Here is a 25,313-nt window from a genome sequence, read left to right as displayed (position 1 = left end):
ATATATATATATGATTTTAACTGTAGCCGTTCTTATACTAAGCAGTGGCTCTACTCTTTAGGAACAGGGATTGTCAAACTATGGCCAGAAAGCCAAATCCAAAACACAAAGCTTTCTTGGAACGCTGCCATGTGCCTTTATCTATGACTGCCTTCCCGTTAGAACAGCAGAGTTGAGTGGTTGTGACAGAAACGGCATGGCCTGCAAAGCCTAAATATTTACCATATGGCCCTCCACAAAAAAGTTTGCTGACTCTTTTGAGATTGCTTCCTCTCTCATCTACATAAAAGATCCTCCTTCATACCCTGCCCACTGCTGAGCACTAACTTCCCAACCTATTGTCCCTCACTCCCTTTGTTCCAATTTTACAGAAACAGTTGCAGTTATCTAAATAAGCCATGCTCTTGCTTAATTCAGAATCCATGTACTCCCGACTGTCTCCGCTCTGAATGTCATCCTCTCCTTGCCAAATCATTTCAAATGGTCCTTGGAACTTCAGTCATCTCCTCCTGCATCTTCCATGATTCCCGCCCCTCTAATGGACAACAAACTGTTGTGCAATACTGTAATTCTTACAGCAGCCTCCCTTACTAGTTATTTAATGGCAGAAGTTGTCTTTTGTTGCTTACTCCTATCCCTTAACCCGTAGTTGACACACAGTAAGCGCTGGACACTTAGTTCAATTCTTGAGGGGCCTCCATCGGCTTGTGTGGCTCTGGAGTTACCTGGGCTGGAAATGAATACTGGGGGGCCCCAGATGCCCTAAGCAGAGACACGTGGACTACAGGGAGGTGAGGCAACCTCCGCAAACACCACCTGTTCCAGAAAAGCTCCAAATGCTCCAACGGGCGACCCCTCTCTTTTCTAGCTTTTCTTGCATAGCTTGCCACTTCCAACAGTAATTTGTGACGGGTTTTTAGACCATCACTCTTGGGAGGAGAGACCTCCTATGTTACATCGATCTGGGCAGACAGCATGTCTTCCAAACTATCCAGAAAGACTTCCTCCACCTCCGCCCGGGCCTCGCACCTCGGAGGACTCCAGGTTGCCCAGGGGCGGACCCCTGGGGCCCAGGTGAGAGGTGGCAGAGGGTGCAAGCATCGCCGGTGTCCAGGCCGAGAGCCCGGTCCCAGCCTGGCCAGGCCGCGCCGCCTCAAGCCTCCCAGCCTCCCGGGTTCCCTCGGCTCCCCTCGCCACCTGCGGCCTTGTTCCCATCTCCCTCGCTCCCAACCCGGCGGCTCTCACCTCGGTCCCAGACTCAGCCCTATGGAAGTCACTACACATCGCCCCGAAGGCTCGGCGCAAGAGACACTCAACTTTCCCGCCACCAGCGCCATTCACCAACGGCGCAGACGCCACTGCCCGTCAAACCAGCCCACGCGCGCGCGTGCGCACTGTGCCAGGCCGCGCCGGGGAGGCGGGAGCATGCGCAATAGGGTGTGCGGGCCACCACCGCCCCCAGTTCCTGTGACGTCAGACTCCTGCGGCCCCCGTGGCGCTCTCCAGCGTCTCCTTGGAGACCGGGCAGGGGTGGCGGGGACAGCTGGTGCTTTGCTTTTCTTCCCTGTTGTAAACTTTGGTTCGTTATTATTACATTAGGTAAAACTGACCTTATGTACTTAATTTGTTTAACCTTTAAAAATACTTGTACTGCACAAGCAGGCTCCTTTGTCCGTTCTCGGGTTAAAAGCCTCAGGCTGTGTGTGCGATTCCTGGTTAATTCTGGAAAAAAAGAAAAGTATACTATATTTAAAAGAATTTTAAAAATATACCGGTCCTGTGGATTTATCAAGTTGCTTTTTGAGGTGGGCAGGAGGATCACTTGAGGTCAGGAGTTCGAGACCAGCCTGGCCAAAATAGTGAAAAACCCTGTCTACACTAAAAATACGAAAATTAGCCGGGCATGGTGGCGGGCGCCTGTAATCCCAGCTACTCAGGGAGGCTGAGGCAGGAGAATCGCTTAAACCAGGGAGGCAGAGGTTGCAGTGAGCCGAGATTGCGCCATTGCACTCCAGCCTGAGCGGCAGAGTGAGACTCTTCGTCTCAGGAAAAAAAAAAAAAAAAAAAGACAAAAATTTGGATGTAGTAGCACTGGTCATTATTATCAAGATGACAAAATGTTTTCTGGAATGAAAAAGTTTCATGCAAAGATATACTTTTCGCCCACCTAGTTTAGTTTTCAAAAACGCCGGGAAAGAGCATGTAACAATGAAGTATTTCTCATACGTAATATTAAAGTTGCTCGTTTTGTAAGTTAGAATGGTTTTGGTTGCAAGTCACGGAAAACCCAACTCTTATTTACTGAAACAAATGGGCTTTACCGGGTGACATCACTAGAAGTCCAAGGGTAAGGCAGGCTTCAAGTTTAGTTTAATTGAGAGGCTTGATTAGGCAAACAAGTACCTCATTTCTTTTTACCTCAGATTCATATTTTCTACCTTGGCCTCTTCTCTACCTAGGGTTGCAGACCCACATCTGAAACATTAACAACCATCAGGAGTGGGATTGGTCTGGTTAGCTTAGGCCTGAGCCGTGTGCCCCACTTCTTTTTTTCCTTTTTTTTTTCTTTTTTTTTTTTTTTGAGACTGAGTCTCGCTCTGTCACTCAGTCTGGAGTGCAGTGGCGCGATCTCGGCTCACTGCAACCTCTGCCTCCCGGGTTCAAGTGATTCTTCTGCCTCAGCCTCCCAAGTATCTGGGACTACAGGCACACCCCACCACGCCTGGCTAATTTTTGTATTTTTAGTAGAGACGGGGTTTCACCATATTGGCCAGGCTGATCTCGAACTCCTGACCTTGTGATCCGCCCGCCTCGGCCTCCCAAAGTGCTGGGATTACAGGCGTGAGCCACTGCACCTGGCCCCATGTGCTCCACTTCTATCTGGAGTACAGACATTCTTTCAAAGCACATAGGCTCTGTGGAAAGGTGTGCAGAACAGTGAATGACAACAATAACAACAAATTGTGAATCACTAACAAGAGGAGTGAGAGTGGATGCTTGGGAGGCCACCTCTACCGTCTTTTTTTTTTTTTTCTTTTTTCCCTTTCCTATGGTGCCAAACCACCTCTATCTTCATTATGCCCTCTGTAATGAGGATATGTGTGTACCAAACCACATATGTAGGTCAACCCCCTCGTCCATTCCACACACTTCTATACAAAGTAAATATTTCCTCACATAGTAAATAAATATTTGAGAAAGGAGACTTTACAACTGAATAGCTGCTCTAGGCTAAATTAGTTTTTCAGTCTCCACACTGTTCCTAATGAAGACGACATGTCAGCTGAACTAGTTTAGTCCATTAAGTGCACACCTGTTTGTGTGAGCACAACATGGTTTTGAAGTTACTTCAGTTTTAATGCTCCAGAAACATCCCTTCTTGTTTAAAAGGATACTTGAAGCGCTCTCAGAAATTGCTGGTAGACATGAAAACATACGGTCTTTTTGGAAAGGAATTTGGCAATATCTTTTTTTTTTTTTTTTAATTAATAGAGATGGGGTTTCGCCATGTTGCCTAGGCTGGTTTACAACTCCTGGGCTCAAGTGATCCTCCTGCCTCCTAAAGTGCTGGGATTACAGGCATGAGCCACTGCACCTGGCCGAAATTGGCACTATCTAACAAAATGATGCATTTATTAACTTTTTCACTCAGCAATCCTAATTCTAGGAATTTAGCTTGAAGTCATATTTCCAACATTGCAAAAACATGTATGCAAAAAAGCATATTGCAGCATGGTTTGTAATTGCAAAATCCTGGAAATGGCCTAAATGCATATACATAGGAGAGTGGTTGAAAACAATATGGCACTGCCACAAAATGGAGCAGTATGCAGCTGCAACAAAGAATGGCCAAGATCTCTATACATTTGTAAGGAATGATTTCCAGGATATAGCATTAAGTGAAAAAGGCAAAATGGGAAGGGGTGTCTACAGTTTGCTAGCTTTCTTGTAACAAGGGAGGGGGAAAGAAAAAGATACACATGTCTCTGCTCATCTGGGTAAAAAGAAACACAGGAAAAATACATGAGAAACAAACAGGATTCTTTATCTACAGAGGGTGGATAAAAATAGGTTGGAAAAAATAGAGGATGAAAATAGGGTAAAAGAGGTGGGGTGAGGGATGCTTCTCTACATGTAACTTTTTTTGACAGCTCCAATTTTTTTTTTTTTTTTTTTTTGGAGACAGAGTCTTGCTGTGTCACCTAGGCTGGAGTGCAATGGCACAATTCTGGCTCACTGCAACCTCTGCCTCTGGGTTCAAGTGATTCTCCTGCCTCAGCCTTCTGAGTAGCTGGGATTACAGGCTCCTGCCACCACGCCTGGCTAATTTTTGTATTTTTAGTAGAGATGGGGTTTCACCACGTTGGTCAGGCTGGTCTGGAACTCCTGATCTCAGGTGATCCACCAACCTCGGCATCCCCAAAGTGCCAGGATTACATGCATGAGCCACCATGACTGGCCAGCTCTAACTTTTAGAATCATATTAATGTTTTACCTCCTAAAAAAGAAATCATCAGTGGTTCACGCCTGTAATCCCGGCACTTTGGGAGGCCAAGGCTGGTAGATCACCTGAGGTCAGGAGTTTGAGACCAGCCTGGCCAACATGGCAAAACCCTGTCTCTACTAAAAATACAGAAATTAACCGGGTGTGGTGTGCATGCCTGTAATCCCAGCTACTCGGGAGGCTGAGACAAGAGAATTGCTTGAACAGGGAGGTAGAAGTTGCAGTGAGCCGAGACCATGCCCTTGCACTCCAGCCTGGGCAATAGAGTGAGACTCTGTCTCAAACAAGAAAAAAACAAAACAAAAACAAGATCATGTCCTTTGCAGGAATATGGACGGAGCTGGAGACCACTCTCCTTAACAAACTAACGCAAGAACAGGAAACCAAATACCACATGTTGTCACCTATAATTGGGAACTAAATGATGAGAACTCATGCACGAAAAGAAAGGAACAACACACACTGGGGCCTACTTGAGAGTGGAGGGTGGGAGGAGGGAGAAGAGCAGAAAAAATAACTATTGGATACTAGGCTTAGTTGTGACAAAATAATTCCTACAACAAACCCCCATGACATGAGTTTATCTGTATAACAAATCTGCACATGTACCCCTGAACCCAAAATCAAAATGTTTACAAATTGCCACAGTAGGCCAGGCACGGTGGCTCATGTCTATGGCGCCACTGCACTCCAGGCTGGTGACAGAGCAAGATTCTGTCTAAAAAAAAAAAAAAGAGAGAGAGAGGCTGGGCATGGTGGCTCACACCTGTAATCCTAGCACTTTGGGAGGCCAAGGCGGGTGGATCACAAGGTCAATAGATCGAGACCGGCCGGGCGCGGTGGCTCACGCCTGTAATCCCAGCACTTTGGGAGGCCGAGGCGGGCGGATCACAAGGTCAGGAGATCGAGACCACGGTGAAACCCCGTCTCTACTAAAAATACAAAAAATTAGCCGGGCGCGGTTGTGGGCGCCTGTAGTCCCAGCTACTCGGGAGGCTGAGGCAGGAGAATTACGTGAACTCCGAGGCGGAGCTTGCAGTGAGCCGGTGATCGCCACTGCACTCCAGCCTGGGCGGTTTGTGACTCTATTCCCAGTAATGAGGATCGGAGACCCATCCTACAAATATGGTGAAACCCATCTCTTATTAAAAAATTATTAAAAAATTGGCCAGGCGTGGGTGGCTCCTCAGTTTTCCGAAATCCCAGCACTTTGGGAGCCAGACGGGTGATCAATGCAGGTCAGAGATCAAGACCATCCTGCCACACGGTGAAACCCCGCCTCTAACAATTAAAAAAATACAAAACTAGCCAGGTGGGGTATGGCTCTGTGGTCCCAGCTACTCCGAGGCTGAGGCAGGAGAATGGTGAACCCGGGAGGTGAGCTTGCAGTGAGCTGAGATCCAGCCACTGCACTCCAGCCTGGGCGACCGTGAGCAGACCCCGCCTCCCCAAAAAAAAATTATTAGCCAGGAAGGCAGGTGGCAGTCACCCAGCAGTTCCAGCTACCGGAGGCTGAGGCAGGAGCAATCACTTGAACTGGAGGTGGAGGTTGCAGGCTGAGATTGTGCCACCGCACCCAGCCCGGTGAGGACAGAGCAAGATTCGCCAAAAGCCGGGCTGTGGCTCAGTTGCAATCCCAGCACTTTGGGAGTGTCGCATGGCGGGATCAATGAGGTCGAGATCGAGACCATCCTGGTTAACATGGTGAAATTGCTCTACTGGTAACAGCAAACTAGCCGGGCGCGGGTGGCGGACGCCTGTAGTTCCAGCTACCGGAGGCTGGAGGCAGGAGAATGGCGTGAACCTGGAGGCGAGTTGCAGTGAGCCAGACGCCACCGCACTCCAGCCTGGTGACAGCGAGACTGCCCCCAAAAAAAAAAAAAAAAATTGCCACAGTAATAGTTTGGAAGAGATTAAGGATAATCAATTGATACTAAAATTATTAGATAAAAGTATAATTAAAGACAGACTATAGTCTGTCCCCACAAGATACTTGTTAACTACAAAGAAAAGAGTGACCATGCCATGGAGAAAACTTTTTTTTATTTCTCTTTTCTTTTTTTTTTTTATTGAGACGGAGTTTCACTCTGTCGCCCACACTGGAGTGCGGTGGCGCAATCTCAGCTTGCTGCAACGTCTGTCTCCCGGGTTCAAGTGATTCTTTTACCCCAGCCTCCCTAGTAGCTGGGACTACAGATGCGAACCACCATGCCCGGCTAATTTTTGTATTTTTAGTAGCAACCGGGTTTCACCATATTGGCCAGGTTGGTCTTGAATTCCCGACCTCGTGATGTGCACGCCTTGGCCCCCCAGAATGCTGGGATTACTACAGGTGTGAGCCACCGTGCCCTGCCGCCCAGCTAATTTTTTTGTACTTTTAGCAGAGACGGGGTTTTACCATGTTGACCAGACTGGTCTCAAACTCCTGACTTCAGGTGATCCACCCGCCTCAGCCTCCCAAAGTGCTGGGATTACAGGTGTGAGGCACCATGCCTAGCGCCATGGAGAGACCTATCAAACGTCACCTTAACCATGTGATCCAAGTTAACATCACCTGTAATGAGAAAAATAGGTATCACGTGCCTCCTAGTACCGTGCACTGGGAAGAACACAGCATCCCTTCTGTGGTATTCCCACCAAAAACGCATAACCCAAATTTAATCATGCACAAACATTACACAAACGCAAACTGAGGTACATTATATTCTAGAATGTAACCAACCAGTATTCTTTGAAAAATCTAGATTAAAAAAAACGTGGCTGGGCACAGTGGCTCCTGCCTGTAAGCCCAGCACCTTGGGAGACTGAGGTGGGTGGATCACCTGAGGTCAGGAGTTCAAGACCAGCCTGGCCGACATGGTGAAACCCCGTCTCTACTAAAAATACAAACATTAGCCAGGCATGGTGACAGGTGCCTGTAATCCCAGCTACTCCAGAGGCTAAGACAGGAGAATCGCTTGAACCCGGGTGATGGAGATTGCAGTGAGCAGAGATTATGACACTGCACTCCAGCCTGGGCAACAGAGTGAGATTCCATCTCAAACAAAACAAAACAAAACAAGGGCTGAGGAAATATTCCAGATTAAGAGTGACTAAAGAGGCATGACACCTATATATTAATATAATGTGTGATCCTGAACTGGATTCTGAACCAGAAAAATACATTAGTGAGACAGTTGACAAAAGTCAAATACATCTGTTATTTATTTGTTTATTTTTCGGAGACAGGGTCTTTCTCTGTTACCCAGGTTGTAGTGCAGTGGCACCATCTGGGCTCACTGCAACTTCTGCATCCTGGGCTTTAGTGATCCTCAGGCCTCAGCCTCCTAAGTAGCTGGGATTACAGGCATGCACCACCACACCTGGCTAGTTGTTGTATTTTTGTAGAGACAGGGTCCTGCTATGTTGCTCAGGCTGGTCTCGAACTCCTGGGCTCAAGTGATTCTTCCATCTTGACCTCCCAAAGTGCTGAGATTATAGCTGTGAGCCACTGGACCTGGCCACGTATATAATTTAGATAATTTTTTATCAATATTAATTTCATAATGTTGAAATGATGCTCTAATGTTCTGAGAGAAAGCCTTTGTTTCAAGAAAATATACACTGATGTCTTTAGACATCTTTTTTCTTTTTTTTTTTTTGAGACAGAGTCCTGCTCTGTCACCAGGCTGGAGTAGTGGCACGATCTCAGCTCACTGCAACCTCAGCTTCCCGCAGTTCAAGTAATTCTCCTCCCTCAGCCTCCTGAGTAGCTGAGACTACAAGTGCACACCACCACGCCCAGCTAATTTTTGTATTTTTAGTAGAGACAGGGTTTCTTCAAGTTGGTCGGACTGCTCTCAAACTCCTGACCTCAGGTGATCCACCCCCCTCAGCCTCCTACAGTGCTGGGATTACAGGCATGAGCCACCACACCCGGCCAAGATTTTTTCCTAAAGATATTTCTATTAGTATGAACTAATTTCAAATTCACTTATTTAAAATCATAAGAAACAAATAGAAAGTCAATCTACAAAGCTAAGCCTGGCTAGGTATGGTGGCTAATCCCTATAATCCTAGCACTTTGGGGGGCGAAGGTGGGACGATTGTTTGAGCTTAGGAGCTCAAGACCAGCCTGGGCAACATAGTGAGAACTTGTCTTTAAAAAAAAAAAAAAAAAAAAAAAATTGCCGAGGTAGCTCAAGCCTGTAGTCCCAACAATTTGGGAGGCCGAGGTGGGTGGATCACCTGAGGTCTGGAGTTCCAGATCAGTCTGACCAATATGGCGAAACCCTGTCTCTACTAAAAATACAAAAATTAACCAGGCATAGTGGTGGGCACCTGTAATCCCAACTACTTGGGAGGCTAAGGCAGGAGAATTGGTTGAACCTGGAAGGCGGAGGTTGCAGTGAGCCGAGATCATGCCATTGCACTCCAGCCTGGGCAACAGAGCCAGACTCCATCTCCAAAAAAGAAAAAAGAAAAAAACCAAAAAACCTCTGCCTAAAGAGTCATTCAATCGTTGGCCTTTCAATTAATACAGTTCAGGGTGAAGCAGACAAACAGAAGCAGCATAGCCAGATGGAATGTTTCTGGAATGAGGATCAAGAGATTCAAAATCTGTCATCAGCTCTGCTCTCCCTACATGATTCTGGGCCCAGCCTCTGAGACACGATGGCCTCCACTTCTTTCTTGGTGAGGTGAGGGGTTTGGATGAGATGACAGATCTTCCATCAGACTATAAGGCCTGTGGTCTTTCTAACATGTTAAGTTGCTTCCAGATGATTCCAAGGATCGAAGGCCATTTACAAGGCTAGATTCTGTGATTCTTTAATATGAAGAAGCAAGAAGATCGAGGAAATGGGCATGTTTATTAAGGTGCCAATAGGTCATAACCTAAATTGCCACTCCCTTTTCCCAGGGGAATAACAACAGCTAAATGAGTATCAGCTAAATGAATATTCCCTTATGCTGAAGTCATTCTCACTGAACTTCTTTTTTATGTACCTTGGGGTTAGTTAATTGCACTTTTCAGTTTGTGGCCAGTTCTCGGCTCCTGCAGGCCCTGCTCTTCTTCATTTATTTATTCCCTTTTAGTCCCATTTCTTACTCCCTATCTCATCCCTGCATAGGCAATTACTCTAATGTATTTTAAATATTTACTTGTGTCTATAACTTCCTTGCCAAAAAAAGTAGTTTTGTTTTGAACGCGTTCTTTTTTGTAATTTGTATGAAGAGTTGTGATCAGTCGGTATTCAGGCTGGTACCTTTTACTCTCAAATTCTCTTCTTCTTTCCTTGTTCCGCTTTGTATCGCAGGAGAGGGCAGGGGACGGGAGAGTGGGGTGGCAAGGAGGGGAGGCATGGGCTGACCTTTCCAACTGCGTTTCCAGGTTCCCGGGTGAGCTTCCTTCTGTGCTTACAGTGGGGAGCCTAAAGGAGGGAGGAAGAGGAAGGTGGCAGATGCTCCCTTTCCAGAAGCAGCCCAAATTCTAGTTTAAAAGTACTTAAAGTCTAAATGAGTTAATATTTATAATAAAAAAATAATTAAAGGGGCTGGGCATGGTGGCTCATGCCTGTAATCCTAGCACTTTGGGAGGCCGAGGTGGGAGGATCACCTGAGGTCAGGAGTTTGAGACCAGCCTGGCCAACATGACGAAACCCCATCTCTGCTAAAAATACAAAAAAATTAGCCGGGTGTGGTGGTGCACGCCTGTAATCCCAGTTACTAGGGAGGCTGAGGCAGGAGAATCGCTTGAACCCGGGAGGCAAGAGGTTGCAGTGAGCCGAGAATGCACCATTGCACTCCAGCCTGACAAGAGTGGAACTTCGTCTAAAAACAAAAAAAAAACTTAAAGTAGTTTCTGTTTTCCTGATTAATCCCCCGCTGATACATTTAGTTTTCCCCCTTTTTATGGACACCATATTTTAAGGCCTAACTGTGCTTTTCTTTCTTTTTTTTTTTTTTTTTTTGAGACGGAGCCTTGCTCAGTCGCCCAGGCTGTAATGCAGTGGCGCGATCTCGGCTCACTGCAACCTCCACCACTGGGTTCAAGTGATTCTCCCACTTCAGCTTTTTGAGTAGCTGGGATTACAGGTATACACCACCACACCCGGCTCATTTTTGTATTTTTAGAAGAAACAGGATTTCACAATGTTGGCCAGGCTGGTCTTGAACTCCTGACCTCAAGTGATCTGCCCACCTCAGCCTCACAAAGTGCTGGGATTACAAATGTGAGCCACTATGCCTGGCCTTAACCAGTGGTTGTAAAAGTATGATCTAAAGACCCCTGGAACCTGGGAGGCGGAGGTTGCAGTGTGCCGAGATCACGCCACTGCACTCCAGCCTGGGCAACAGAGCCAGACTTTGTTTCAAAAAATAATAATAATAATAATGACCCCTGAAGACTTTTCAGGATGGCTTTTCACAGGGTTCACAAGATCAAAACTATGTTCCTAAAAATACTGAGAGGTCATTTTCTTTTTCTGTTGCGTTGGCTATTCGCATTACGTTGGTACCATGACAGACTGAGTTCAGAAGCTGACATGAGCTTGCAGCTAACCATTCAAGCAAGCCAGCCATTAAAGAGATTTGCAAAAATGAAAAGCAATGCTACTCTTCCCAATATTTTATTCCAGAAAATGTTTCTAATAAAATAAGTTTTTTATGTGCACATGTAATCGGTTGAATAAATAAGGAAAATTTTGATTTCTCCATTTTACTTGTAGTATGGTAAATATCAGTTGATATAACCTTCCTGAACAAAAACCTTGTTGGGGTCCTTAATATATATATGTGTGTGTGTGTGTGTGTGTGTGTGTGTGTGTGTGTGTATATATATATATATTTTCTTTTTGAGATGGAATCTTGCTCCGTCGCCTAGGCTAGAGTGCAATGAACTCACTACAACCTCAGCCTCCTGGGTTCAAGAGATTCTCCTACCTCAGCCTCCCGAGTAGCTGGGATTACAGGAATGCTCCACTGAGCCCAGCTAATTTTGTATTTTTAAGTAGAGATAGGGTTTCGCCATGTTGGTCAGGCTGGTCTCAAACTCCTGACCTCAGGAGATCCACCTGCCTAGGCCTCCCAAAGTGTTGGGATTACAGGTGTGAGCCTCTGCACCTGGCAATAATTTTTTTATTTCTTATTTATTTATTTATTTATTTATTTTTGAGACAGAATTTTGCTCTTGTTGCCCAGGCTGGAGTGCAATGGTGCGATCTTGGCTCACCACAACCTCCACCTCCGCTGAGAGACAGGACTAGCTGGATTTCCTAGGCCGACTAAGGATCCCTAAGCCTAGCTGGGAAGGTGACCGCATCCACCTTTAAACTCGGGGCTTGCAACTTAGCTCACACCCGACCAATCAGGTAGTAAAGAGAGCTCACTAAAATGTTAATTAGGCAAAAACAGGAGGTAAAGAAATAGCCAATCATCTATCGCCAGATAGTGCAGCGGGAGGGACAATGACTGGGATATAAACCCAGGCATTTGAGCCAGCAACGGCTACCCTCTTTGGGTCCCCTCCCTTTTATGGGGGCTCTGTTTTCACTCTATTAAATCTTGCAACTGCACTCTCTTCTGGTCGGTGTTTGTTACAGCTCGAGCTGAGCTTTTGCTCGCCATTCACCACTGCTGTTTCCCGCTGTCGCAGACCCGCTGCCAACTTCCATCCCTCTGGATCCGGCAGGGTGTCGGCTGTGCTCCTGATCCAGCAAGGCACCCATTGCTGCCCCAATCGGGCTAAAGGCTTGTCATTGTCCCTGCACGGCTAAGGGCCCGGGTTCATCCTAATGGAGCTGAACACTAGTCACTGGGTTCCATGGTTCTCTTCTGTGATCCATGGCTTCTAATACAGCTATAACACTCACCGCATGGCCCAAGATTCCATTCCTTGGAATCCGTGAGGCCAAGAACCCCAGGTCAGAGAACATGAGGCTTGCCACCATCTTGGAAGTGGCCTACCACCATCTTGGGAGCTCCCGCCGCTAATACCAGGTTCAAGTGATTCTCCTGCCTTAGCCTCCCAAGTATCTGGGATTACAGGCATGCGCCACAACGCCCGGCTAATTTTGTATTTTTAGTAGAGATGGGGTTTCTCCTTATTGGTCAGGCTGGTCTTGAACTCCTGACCTCAGATGATCTGCCCACTTCAGCCTCCCAAAGTGCTGGGATTACAGGCGTGAGCCACCGCACCAGGCCAGCAATAATTTTTAGGAGTACAGAGTTACTGGCCCCAAAAGTTTGAGAACTGCTACACTAAAATAGTTATTCAAATCCAGTCTGGATAGTTTTTTTTGTTGTTATTTTGATTTTCTTTTTTTGAAATGGAGTCTCACTCTGTTGGCCAGGCTGAAGTGCATTGGCGTGATCTCAGCTCACTGCAACCTCTGCTTTCTGGGTTCAAGCGATTCTCCTGCCTCAGCCTCCCCAGTAGCAGGGACTATAGGCATGTGCCACCATGCCCAACTAATTTTTGTATTTTTAGTAGAGGCAGGGTTTCACCATGTTGGCCAGGCTGGTCTCGAACTCCTGACCTCAAGTGATCCACCTGCTTCGACTTCCCAAAGTGCTAGGATTACAGGCATGAGCCACTGCTGCCAATTTTTTTTTTTTTTTTTTTTTTTGAGGCGGAGTCTCGCACTGTCTCCCGGGCTGGAGTGCAATAGCGGGATCTCGGCTCACTGCAACCTCCACCTCCCGGGTTCAAGTGATTCTCCTGCCTCAGCCTCCAGAATAGCTGGGATTACAGGTGCCTGTCACCATGCCCAGCTAACTTTTTGTATTTTTAGTAGAGACAGGTTTCACTTATGTTGGTCAGGCTGGTCTTGAACTCCTGACCTTGTGATCTGCCCACCTCAGGATATAAACCCAGGCATTCCAGCTAGCAACGGCTACCCTCTTTGGGTCCCCTCCCTTTGTATGGGAGCTCTGTTTTCACTCTATTAAATCTTACAACTGCACTCTTTTCTGGTCTGTGTTTGTTACACCTCGAGCTGAGTTTTTGCTCCAGCCTGGGTGACAGAGTGAGACACAATCTGGAAAAAAAAAAAAAAAAAAAAAAAAGGCTACAAATTGGGTGGTTCATTGTGTGCTTGCTCAGGTGATGGGTACACCAAAATCTCACAAATCACCACTAAAGAATTTACTCATATAACCAAATACCACCTGTTCCCCAAAAATCTATGAAAATAAAACAAAAACAAATTAAAAAATAAACAACAACAACAACAAAAAACCCTGTGCTCCTATTAGTGGGAACACACATCCTGGTGGAGAAGATGGTGGGAAGCTTAGGAAAGCAGAAATGGAGAAGGGAGGTGACTGTGGGGAGAGCCGGCCAGAGACTGCCAGGCCCATGGGGAAAATGAGAGGCAAAGCCATCCCAGGAGCACACAAAGGGTTAAGCCGTCTGCTCGCTGGTGGATATCTGGTTCTGTTGGAAACAGAGCATCTGATACAAACTTTACTTGGATGTAACAAAATTTAAAAACTGTTCCAAGGGATGTTAAATGAGAGGAATTGTTACATAAAATTTAATTCTGGGCCAGGCTCGGTGGCTCATGCCTGTAATCCCAGCACTTTGGGAGGCCGAGGCAGGCAGATCACTTGAGGCCAGGAGTTCGAGACCAGCCTGGCCAACATGGTGAAACCCCATCTCTACTAAAAATACAAAAAATGAGCCAGGTGTGGGGGTGCATGCCTGTAGTCCCAGCAGCTCGGGAGGCTGAGGCAGGAGAATCGCTTGAATTCAGGAGGTGGAGGTTGCAGTGACCCGAGGTCATGCCACTGAACTCCAGCCTGAGTGACAGAGCAAGATTCCATCTATAAAAAAAAAAAAAAACAAAAACCTTAATTCTGCAACAACTTAATTCTGACAGAGTGGAAAGGGCAATGGAAAAAAAGCTTGTAATCTTAGAGGAAGCATGGGGTCCAGTCGGATATGTCCTAGACCTAAGAATAGTAGAATTTCAGAGAAGGGAAAAAATAGAGCTGAAACTGTGTGGGTAGATAATTTGAAAGAGAATAGGGTCAAAGAAAGATAAGTCTCTAAAAATGAGTAAGCCCTTTTATCATGCAATTGTCATAGAGATGATATATTTTTATTAAACCAAGCATTTAATAGTTCGTGAATAAGATGGAGAAATAAGACTAACAAAACAGATTCACTATTTCAAAATCTTTATTTCTAGAAGGCTTAAAAGACTGCAGCCAATATCCTGGGACTCCTCAATGCCCCTCTAAGTATCCATCTGTCAGAAATACTAGCACACTGGCCAGGTGCAGTGGCTCATGCCTGCAATCCCAGCGCTTTGGGGACTTGAGTGGGAGGATTGCTTGAGGCCAGGAGTTCAAGACCAGCCTGGGCAACATAGTGATACTCTATCTATACAAGAAAAAATCTAATAAAATGAAGAAATAATAGCACGTATACATAAATATTTGCAAAGATGTGTACTGTATCTTTGTACTAGAAAACGTAAAATAATACAAATATCTGTAAATAAATGCTTAGCTTAATAAATTATGGTGATTCCGTGTAACAAAATAGTACATAGCTCTCATAGTGGATGTAAATCTATATATAGGTATGAAAATGGTATGGACAGAATATTGTTCAGTAAAGGCCAGGCCTGGTAGCTCATGCCTGTAATCCCAGCACTTTGGGAGGCCGAGGTGGGCAGATCACTTGAGGTCAGGAGTTAGAGACTAGCCTGGCCAACATGGCAAAAACCCATCTCTACTAAAAATATAAAAATTAGCCAGGAGTGGTGGCACACACCTGTAATCCCAGCTACTCGGGAGGCTGAATCAGGAGAATTGCTTGAACCTGGGAGGCAGAGGTTGCAGTGAGCCCAGATCATGCCTGTGTACTCCAGCCTGGGCAACAGAGTGAGACTCCATCTCAAAAGATAAACATAGACAGATAGATAGATAGATAGATAGATAGATAGATAGATAGATAGATAGATTAGATAGATAGATAGTGAATGATGGGAGCAAGGTGTCTCACTGTTGGGGTGGGAATTTACATATAAGCAAGGGAAGTAGGCTAGAACAATCATATGGTAATGGAATAGAGTTAGATGGATTAGTAAGAACTCGTATGTTGCTTAATATAGATACATGTAGTAACATATATAAATATTTACAGATATGAGGAGGGTTACTATACTCATGCATATTTATGTGCTCTGTCATCTGAGAGGTCTTAGGAGCAATGATATCACAGTAGTAGTGAGCACATCCAGACCATGATTTCTGATATCATTAGAATACAATAGCACCCAGACCATTATTTCTTTTCTTTTTTCTTTCTTTCTTTCTTTTTTTTTGAGACAGAGTTTCATTCTTGTTTCCCAGGCTGGAGTGGAGTGGCACGATCTTGGCTCACCGCAACCTCTGCCTCCTGGGTTCAAGCGATTCTCCTGTCTCAGCCTCCCGAGTAGCTGGGATTACAGGCACATGCCCTCATGCCTGGCTAATTTTTGTATTTTTAGTAGAGATGGGGTTTCATCATGTTGGTCAGGCTGGTCTCGAACTCCTTGACCTCAGGTGATCCACCTGCGTTGGCCTCCCAAAGTGCTGAGATTACAGGCATGAGCCCCAGTGCTCGGGCTAAGACCATGATTTCTAATACCATTTTCCTACAAAAGGAATCAGGGTTCCTCAGAGAAATGGTTGATTCTAGAACTGGGGCAGAAATGTACAGAATGAGTCTGAAGCTTTTTTTTTTTTTTGGAGACAGGATCTTGCTCTGTCATCAGGCTGGAGTGCAGTGATGCAATCTCTGCTCACTGTAGCCTCAAACTCCCAGGCTCAGTGGTGAATCCTCCTGTCTCACCCCGCTGAGTAGTTGAGATTACAGGAGTACACCACCATGACTGCTAATTTTTGCATTTTTTTAGTAGAGATCGGGCTTCATCATGTTGCCCAGGCTGTTCCCTAACTCCTGGACTCAAGCAATTCATCTGCTTTGGTCTCCCAAAACGCTAGAATTATAGGCATGAGCCACCACACCCAGCCTGGAGCTTTTTTTTTTTTTTTTTTTTTTTTTTTTTTTTTTTAATGAGACGGAGTTTTGCTCTTGCTGCCCAGGCTGGAGTGCAATGGCGGGATCTCTGCTCACTGCAACCTCCATCTTCCGGGTTCAAGTGATTCTCCTGCCTCAGCCTCCTGAGTAGCTGGAATTACAGGCATGTGCCACCACGCCTGGCTAATTTGTATTTTCAGTCGAGACAGGGTTTCTCCATGTTGGTTGGACTGCTCTCGATCTCCAGACCTCGGGCGATCTGCCAGCCTCGGCCTCCCAAAGTGCTGAGATTACAGGCATGAGCCACTGTACCCGGCTTAATATTTTTAAATGTAACAAATATACCATACCAACGTAAGATGCCATTCATGGGTGAAACTGGGTGCTGAGTATATGGGAACTCTGCACGATTGTCTCCACTTTTTTTGGTAAATGTAAAATTATAGAACTAGGCCAGGTGTGGTGGCTCATGCCTGCAATCCCAGCACTTTGGGAAGTCGAGGTGGGTGAATCACTTGAACTTGGGAGTTGGAGACCAGCCTGGCCAACATGGTGAAACCCCGTCTCTACCAAAAATACAAAAAAAAATTAGCTGGGCGTGGTGGCATGTGTCTGTAGTCCCAGCTACATGAGAGGCTGAGGTATGAGGATTGCTTGAACCCAGGAAGCAGAGGGTGCAGTGAGCCAAGATCACGCTGCTGCACTCCTGCCTGGGTGACAGAGCGAGACCCTGTCTCAAAAGAGAGAGAGAGAAAATATATATATATATGTGTGTGTGTGTGTGTGTGTATATATATACACATATATGAGCACAAATGAAACATTTAAGGATAAACAGATTCTATTTAAAGTGATAATTTATTGTATTCGATCACCTTTTGTATTAAAGCAAAAATGAAGGGCAAAGTGTGGCAGATATCACAATATATTTGCCAATTATAGTAGAGAATCCCAATGATTCTCATGTTAAAAGACTAAAATATTTCATATAAATTATAAATTTCTCATAATTTATACATTTATTTTTAACTACTGGTGGCAAAAGAGTATTCTTTGCCTTGTTTAAAGTATAACCATTTTACTCACTTTGGACTTGAAAGTTTTTTTATTCTTGCTAGTCTCCCAAGACCTCCTGTCAAACTGAAATATGTAACTTTTTTTTTTTCATTTTTGATCTTAGCATTTGTAAGGGATAAATAATTGATTAGCATAGGAATTATGGGAATATATTTAGCTGATGCTCAGCACTAAACTATTTTTAAATGTCCCCAGGCATCAACCCAAAATGTACATCCAAAGGGTGTCAATTGGAAATTGGGAAGTGGAGTGACAGTATAGATTAGAACTATGAAATGGAAAATGCAACCAGAGGAATAGCAGTTGCCAGTTTCACTGCGACTTTAACAGTAAGTCTACCTTGCTGTAGTTTTAAAAATTCCTTAAATGGGCCAGGCGCGGTGGCTCACGCCTGTAATCCCAGCACTTTGGGAGGCCAGGCAGGCTGATCACCTGAGGTCAGGAGTTCGAGACCAGTCTGACTAACATGGTAAAACCCCGTCTCTACTAAAAATACAAAAATTAGCTGGGTGTAGTGGCGGGTACCTGTATTCCCAGCTACTTGAGCAACTGAGGTAGGAGAATTGCTTGGACCCAGGAGGCAGAGGTTGCAGTGAGCCGAGATCACACCTTTGCACTCCAGCCTGGGAGACAGAGTGAGACTCCATCTCAAAAAAAAAAAAAAAATTCCCTAAATGTCTCTCTGATAAAACTATAACCTCAGGCTAGGCGTGGTGGCTCACGCCTGTAACCCCAGCATTTTGGGAGGCTGCGGCAGGTGGATCACCAGGTCAGGGGTTTAAGGCCAGCCTGGCCAACGCTGTGAAACCCGTCTCTACTAAAGATACAAAAAATTAGCGTGGCATGGTGGTGGGCACCTGTAATCTCAGCTACTCGGGAGGCTGAGGCAGGAGAATCACTTGAACCTGGGAGGCAGAGGTTGCAGTGAGTTGAGATTGAGCCATTGTACTCCAGCCTGGGCCACAAGGCAAGATTCTGTCTCACAAAAAAAAAAAAAAAAAAAAAAGACTAAAACCTCTTTGAGGGCAGAATCTTCCCTTCTAATTTCACAAAATTTGGCTGAAAGCAGAAACTTCAGGCCAGGTATGGTGGCTCATGCCTATAATCCCAGCACTTTGGGAGGCTGACGGGGGCGGATCACTTGAGGTCAGGAGTTCGAGACCAGCCTGGACAACATGGTGAAACCCCATCTCTACTAAAAGTACAAAAATTAGCCAACAGAGCCGAGTGCGGTGGCTCACACCTGTAATCCCAGCACTTTGGGAGGCTGAGGCAGACAGATCACGAGGTCAGGAGATCGAGACCATCCTGGCTAACATGGTGAAACCCCGTCTCTACTAAAAATACAAAAATTAACCTGGCCTGGTGGCAGGCACCTGTAATCCCAGCTACTTGGGAGGCTGAGGCAGGAGAATGGCATGAACCCGGGAGGGATTCTGTGAGCTTGCAGTGAGCCGAGATGGCACCACTGTACTCCAACCTGGGTGACAGAGTGAGACTCCGTCTCAAAAAAAAAAAAAAAAAAAAAATTAGTCAGGGGTGGTGGCATGTGCCTATAATCTCAACTACTGGGGAAGCTGAGGCAGGTGAATTACTTGAACCCAGGAGGCGGAGGTTGCAGTGAGCCGAGATCATTCCAATGCACTCCAGCCTGGGCCACAAGAGCAAGACTCCATTTCAAAAAAAAAAAAAAAAAGCAGAAACTGCAAAATGAATTGAAGAAAAAGTAAAATTTTAAAAACTTTATTTTAATATAAGATAACATGAGGTCTATGCTCCTAATACAGTGGGGTTTTTTTTGTTTTTTGTTTTTGTTTTTTTTTTTTGTTTTTGAGACTGAGTCTCGCTGTGTCACCCAGGCTGGAGTGCAGTGGCACGATCTCGGCTCACTGCAAGCTCTGCCTCCCGGGTTCACGCCATTCTCCTGCCTCAGCCTCCGGAGTAGCTGGAACTACAGGTGCACACCACCAAGCCTGGCTAATTTTTTGTATTTTTAGTAGAGACGAGGTTTCACCGTGTTAGCCAGGATGGTCTTGATCTCCTGACCTCCTGATCCTCCCACCTCGGCCTTCAAATTGCTGGGATTACAGGCGTGAACCACCATGCCTGCCAGCTCCTAATACATTTTAAGTGTAAGATATGGTACTGTTAACTATAGGGACAATGTTGCACAGCAGATCTCCAGAACTCACTCAGTCCCCATCATCGAAACTTTATGCCTGTTAATTAGCTGCTCCCCATTCCCCCTCCTCCAGCTCTTGGCAGCCTTCATTCTACTCTCTGATTCTTTGAGTTTGATTATTTTAGATCTCTCATATGCATTCAGTCATGTAGTATTTGTCCTTCTGTGACTCGTTTAATTCACTTAGCATAATGTTCTCCAGTTTTGTCCACATCCTTGCATATTGCAAGATTTCCTTTTGTTTTAAGGCTCCACGATATTGCATTATATGTACATACCACCCTTGCTTTATCGACTCATCCATCTATAGACATTTAGGTTGCTTCCATAGCATTGCTATTGTGAATAATGCTACAGTGAACATTTGATAGGGGTTGATTTCTAAAATATATAAAGAACTCCTACAATTCAACAGCAAAGCAAAAACAGCAAATAACCTGGTTTTACAAAGTATATGGGACATGAACTCAAATATGAAGAATTTTTTTTTTTCTTTCTTTTTTTTTTTTTGAGACGGAGTCTCGCGCTGTGTCACCCAGGCTGGAGTGCAGTGGCGCGATCTCGGCTCACTGCAAGCTCCGCCTCCCAGGTTCAGGCCATTCTCCTGCCTCAGCCTCCGAGTAGCTGGGACTACAGGCGCCGGCCACCACGCCCGGCTAGTTTTTTGTATTTTTAGTAGAGACGGGGTTTCACCATGTTAGCCAGGATGGTCTCGATCTCCTGACCTCATGATCCGCCCGCCTTGGCCTCCCAAAGTGCTGGGATTTTTTTTTTTTTGATACGAAGTTTTACTCTTGTCACCCAGGCTGGAGTGCAATGGCGCAATCTCGGCTCACTGCAACTCCAGCCTGGGCAACAAAGTGGAACTCTGTCTCAAAAAAACAAACAAACAAACAAAAACACAAAACCCAGTCTCTGCTAAAAATACAAAAATTAACCAGGTGTGGTGGCGTGTCCCTGTAGTCCCAGCTACTCGGGAGACTGAAGCAGGAGAATCGCTTGAACTGGGGAGGCAGAGGTTGCAGTGAGCTGAGATTGTGCCATTGGACTCCAGCCTAGGCAACAAGACTGAAACTCGGTCTCAGAATGAATAAAGAATGAATGTGTTGAATATTGAATGGAATAAAGAGCCCATCTTCCAACCATCTCAAGGCCTGTATTAAATTAACACTGGAATTGCCAGTGTCCCTAGGCTCCTGCCAAAAGCGTGTGTAGATTTTTTCTAGCAAAAGATAACATCATGGCCGGGTGCGGTGGCTCACACCTGTAATCCCAGCACTTTGGGAGGCCAAGGTGGGCAGATCACAAGATCAGGAGTTTGAGACCAGGCTGGCCAACATAATGAAATCCCATCTCTACCAAAAATACAAAAAATTAGCCTGGTGTGGTGGTGTGCACCTGTAATCCCAGCTACCCGGGAGGCTGAGGCAGAAGAATTGACTGAACCCGGGAGGTAGAGGTTGCAGTTAGCCAAGACTGCGCCACTGCACTCCAGCCCAGGCAATAGTGTGAGACTCCGTCTCAAATAAATAAATAAATAAATAAATAAATAAATAAATAAATAATAACATTGTAGTAGACTCAAGCTATTTCTTCAATAATTAAGACAATTATTACTTCTACTTACTTCTCATGAACCTACTTATTTATTTATTTATTTATTTATTTATTTATTTTTAAGACAGGGTCTCATTCTGTCGCCTACATTGGAGTGTAATGGAGCAATCTCAGCTCACTGCAACCTCTGCCTCCCGGGTTCAAGTGATTCTCCAGCTTCAGTCTCCCGAGTAGCTGGGACTACAGGTGTGCACCACCATGCCCAGCTAATTTTTGTATTTTTAGTAGAGACGGGGTTTTGCCACGTTGCCCAGGCTGGTCTCAAACTCCTGACCTCAAGTGATCCACCTGTCTCAGTTTCCCAAAGTGCTGGGATTACAGGCACCTGGCCTGCCTATTTACTTTTCACTATGCAAGACATTCTGTAAAAACGTAAAAATAGAAAATAAATAGGCTCATGAGGAGTCAAGTAAGTAGAAGTAATATTGCCTTAATTATTGAAGAAATAATTTGAGTCTACTCTGATGTTATCTTTTTCTAGGGAAGATCTACTTATGGTTTTTGCAGGAGCCTAGGGACACTGGCAATTCCAGTGTTGATTTAATTTAGGCCTTGAGATGGTTGGAAGCTGGGCTCTAGTTCACCCTTATTCCTAGGGTCTAGCCCTTGAGTTTCCCAACCCAAAGCATGATTTTTTTCCCCCAAGATTTCTTCTCATTTGTAGGTCCTCCTCACCACGTTTTGTGGAAACATCTGCTCAGCTTCTCAATCTTTTGTGACCTCGTTAAATGCCCTGGGAGAACAGTAGCCCTAAAACCGGACACATCTTCTTCTGTGGATCTCAGTCCTGTAACTCTTTAATTCTTTATTGTGTTGTAAGCTCCCCCAATGCCTTAAAGCAAATTATTCTTAGCCTTTCTGCTGCATTTGCAGTTGTTTTCAGTGGAAGGGTGGTTCCTCATTATCTAGTCTGTCATTTTCAGAGATATCAAACTCAATGCTTATGAAAATTTTATTCTTACCAGACAAGCTGATAGTAAACAAAATACAGGGTTGCTTTTTTTTTTTTTTTTTTGGTTTAATGCCACTTTCTGTTTCTTTAGTCATTGGTGAAGATGCTATTAAAGCACTTTCTAAATAACTGAGAAGCAAGGCAGATGGCCAAACAAGACAAAGGAAAAGATCGGGTTAATTCACAAACCACGTAGTCAGCCTGAACAATGGAGATAAAAGAGATGTTCCCCAAATTAGACTGAGCAGACATCCTCCTTTTTAAAGGGCAATCCCATTTTCAGTATTTATGTCTTATTTGTTCCTTGAGGCAAATGTCTCTTCATGCAAAGCATAAAGTAATCAGGTATTTGATCAGGTGGGAAAGAGCTTGTTTTTTACTCCCTCTGTGACCTGGAGTCGTACACAGCGTACGTCACATCAGGGGTGTCAGCAGCACCAAGGGGAAGATCCAAGCAGGGCCGGTGACCTTATAAAAAGGACTATGCAGAGTCAGGCATCAAAACAAAACACGGCATTCTAAGCTGGGCCAGAGTAACTCAGCCAAAGTGGGCATGAGCTAAGGAGGGATGGCATTGGCCGTCACCAGAGGTCAGCAGACCTGGACAGGGCCACGGCAGCTGGAAGCAGCTTGGTGAGACACTGTACCTGGGACAGTCTGCTTTCCTCTCCTTGTCCAGTGCCAGCCTCTTTCTCGATGGGACCAGTCCAAAGGAATGCAAGGGAAGGGGATTTCACACTGGCTTCTGTGGGCAAACAGGGAAGTGGAATTTTTTTTTTTTTTTTTCCTGTTTTTTTGAGACAGAGTCTCACTCTGTCGCCCAGGCTGGAGTGCAGTGACGCGATCTCAGCTGGCTGCAGCCTTGGGAAGTGGAATTTGATACCTCTCCTCACAGGCAATTGCAGCCTCCAGAAGCAAAAGCCAGGGTGCTGTTTCCCCAGAGTGGATCCTCTTTCTCTCCCTGGCTTGACAACTGCTTCAGGACAGGGAAAATGTTTGTTGATAGGATCTGCTATGGTGCTGATTTGAAACTGAAAAGGGGATTAAATGCAAAAGCAGAAAAGCATAAGGAAAGAATCAAGACAGGGTCGCAACCTTCTCTCCTGCCTTGGTCCGACAAGCACTGCTCATCCAGCGTTGCTGTGCTCCTGAGAGGCGAAGCCCCCTTTCTCCCCTCCTCTGGAAGGAAACGGGGCAGAACAAGACGACCTCACTTCCCCTGCCTCTCTCGCCTCTTCTATGTCCACCTAATAAACTGTGAATTAATAGGGAACTTAGTGATACCGTCAGGACCCCATCCTTACTCAAAGTAGGAATTCCTTTTACAAATTTGTGTCTCGTGAGCCGGGCACGGTGGCTCACGCCTGTAATCCCAGCACTTTGGGAGGCCGAGGTGGGCAGATCACGAGGTCAGGAGATCGAGACCATCCTGGCTAACACGGTGAAACTCCGTCTCTACTAGAAATACAAAAAATTAGCCTGGCCTGGTGGCAGCCACCTGTAGTCCCAGCTACTTGGGAGGCCGAGGCAGGAGAATGGCGTGAACCCGGGAGGCAGAGCTTGCAATGAGACCAGATGGCGCCACTGCACTCCAGCCTGGGCAACACAGAGCAAGATTCCTTCTGAAAAAAAAAAGAGAAAAATTTGTGACTCCTGGTTGACAAGACCCTGCTTAAGTGCTATCAAAATCGGAAAAACTGTTAGGACATTCCTTTATTTTTGTTTCATTGCATATTAAAATACATGCAGGGCCGGGCATGGTGGCTCACGCCTGTAATTCTAGCTCTTTGGGAGGCTGAGGCAGGCGGATCAATTGAGGTCAGGAGTTCGAGACCAGCCTGACCAACATGGTAAAACTCCGTCTCTACTAAAAATACAAAAAACATTAGCTGGGCATGGTGGCACGTGCCTGTAATCTCAGCTACTCGGGAGACTGAGGCAGGAGAATCGCTTGAACCCAGGAGGCAGAGGTTACAGTGAGCCCAGATCGCACCATTGCACTTCAGCCTGGGAGACAGAGTGAGACCCTGTCTCAAAATAAATAAATAAATAAAGCTGGGCACGGTGGCTCACGCCTGTAATCCCAGCACTTTGAGAGGCCAAGGCGGGTGGATAAACTGAGGTCAAGAGTTTGAGACAAGCCTGGCCAACATGGTGAAACCCGATCTCTACTACAATATAAAAAAATTAGCTGGGTGTGGCCGGGCGTCACACCTGTAATCCCATCACTCTGGGAGGCCGAGGCAGGCAGATCACGAGGTTAGGAGTTCGTAACCAGCCTGGCCAGTATGGTGAAGCCCAATCTCTATTAAAAATACAAAAATTAGCCAGGTGTGGTGGCGGGCGCCTGCAGTCCCAACTACTTGGGAGGCTGAGACAGAAGAATCACTTGAACCTGGGAGGTGGAGGTTGCAGTGAGCCAAGATCACATCACTGCACTCTAGCCTTGGCAACAGAGTGGGACTCTCAAAAAAAAGAAAAAAAAATATGTAAAATAAAATAAAATAAAATACAGGCAGAACAAAAGAGTGTGCTGGGCAGGCCATTCCCCACCCTTTTTCAGTCTCCCTCCCTGTGGCAACCATTGTCAGGTTTCTATGTTTGTGTGTTTTTTTTTTGAGATGGAGTCTCTCTCTATCGCCCAGGCTGGAGTGCAGTGGCGCCATCTTGGCTCACTGCAAGCTCCACCTCCCAGGTTCACGCCATTCTCCTGCCTCAGCCTCCTGAATAGCTGGAACTACAGGTGCCCGCCACCAGGCCAGGCTAATTTTTTGTATTTTTAGTAGAGACGGGGTTTCACCATGCTAGCAAGGATGGTCTCGATCTCCTGACCTCATGATCTGCCTGCCTTGGCCTTCGAAAGTGCCAGGATTACAGGCGTGAGCCACTGTGCCTGGTCGCTATATGTTTTTAATAGGAGGGTTTTGTACACGTGCAATATGATAAAGTACACTTCCTTCAGCCAGCA

The 25,313-nt window shown here is 45.7% G+C and overlaps 1 protein-coding gene across 1 annotated transcript in view; it reads right to left on the bottom strand.

Annotated features, from left to right (window-relative positions):
- The window catches only part of XRCC2 (X-ray repair cross complementing 2), a 33,225-nt gene extending 31,380 nt beyond the window's left edge, over positions 1–1,845 (bottom strand). Inside the window, exon 1 of the mRNA XM_003896902.4 lies at positions 1,246–1,845. Within this exon, the coding sequence (XP_003896951.1) occupies positions 1,246–1,284 (39 nt within the window). The 5' untranslated portion in view covers positions 1,285–1,845. The remainder of the gene's footprint in view (positions 1–1,245) is intronic.
- Between the last annotated feature and the right edge of the window lie 23,468 nt (positions 1,846–25,313).

This window comes from Papio anubis, chromosome 4, assembly GCF_008728515.1.
Source record: "Papio anubis isolate 15944 chromosome 4, Panubis1.0, whole genome shotgun sequence".
In the NCBI taxonomy this organism is placed as follows: domain Eukaryota; kingdom Metazoa; phylum Chordata; class Mammalia; order Primates; family Cercopithecidae; genus Papio; species Papio anubis.
Note: the sequence above shows the minus strand (reverse complement) of the source record. Positions and strands in the feature narration are given on the sequence as shown.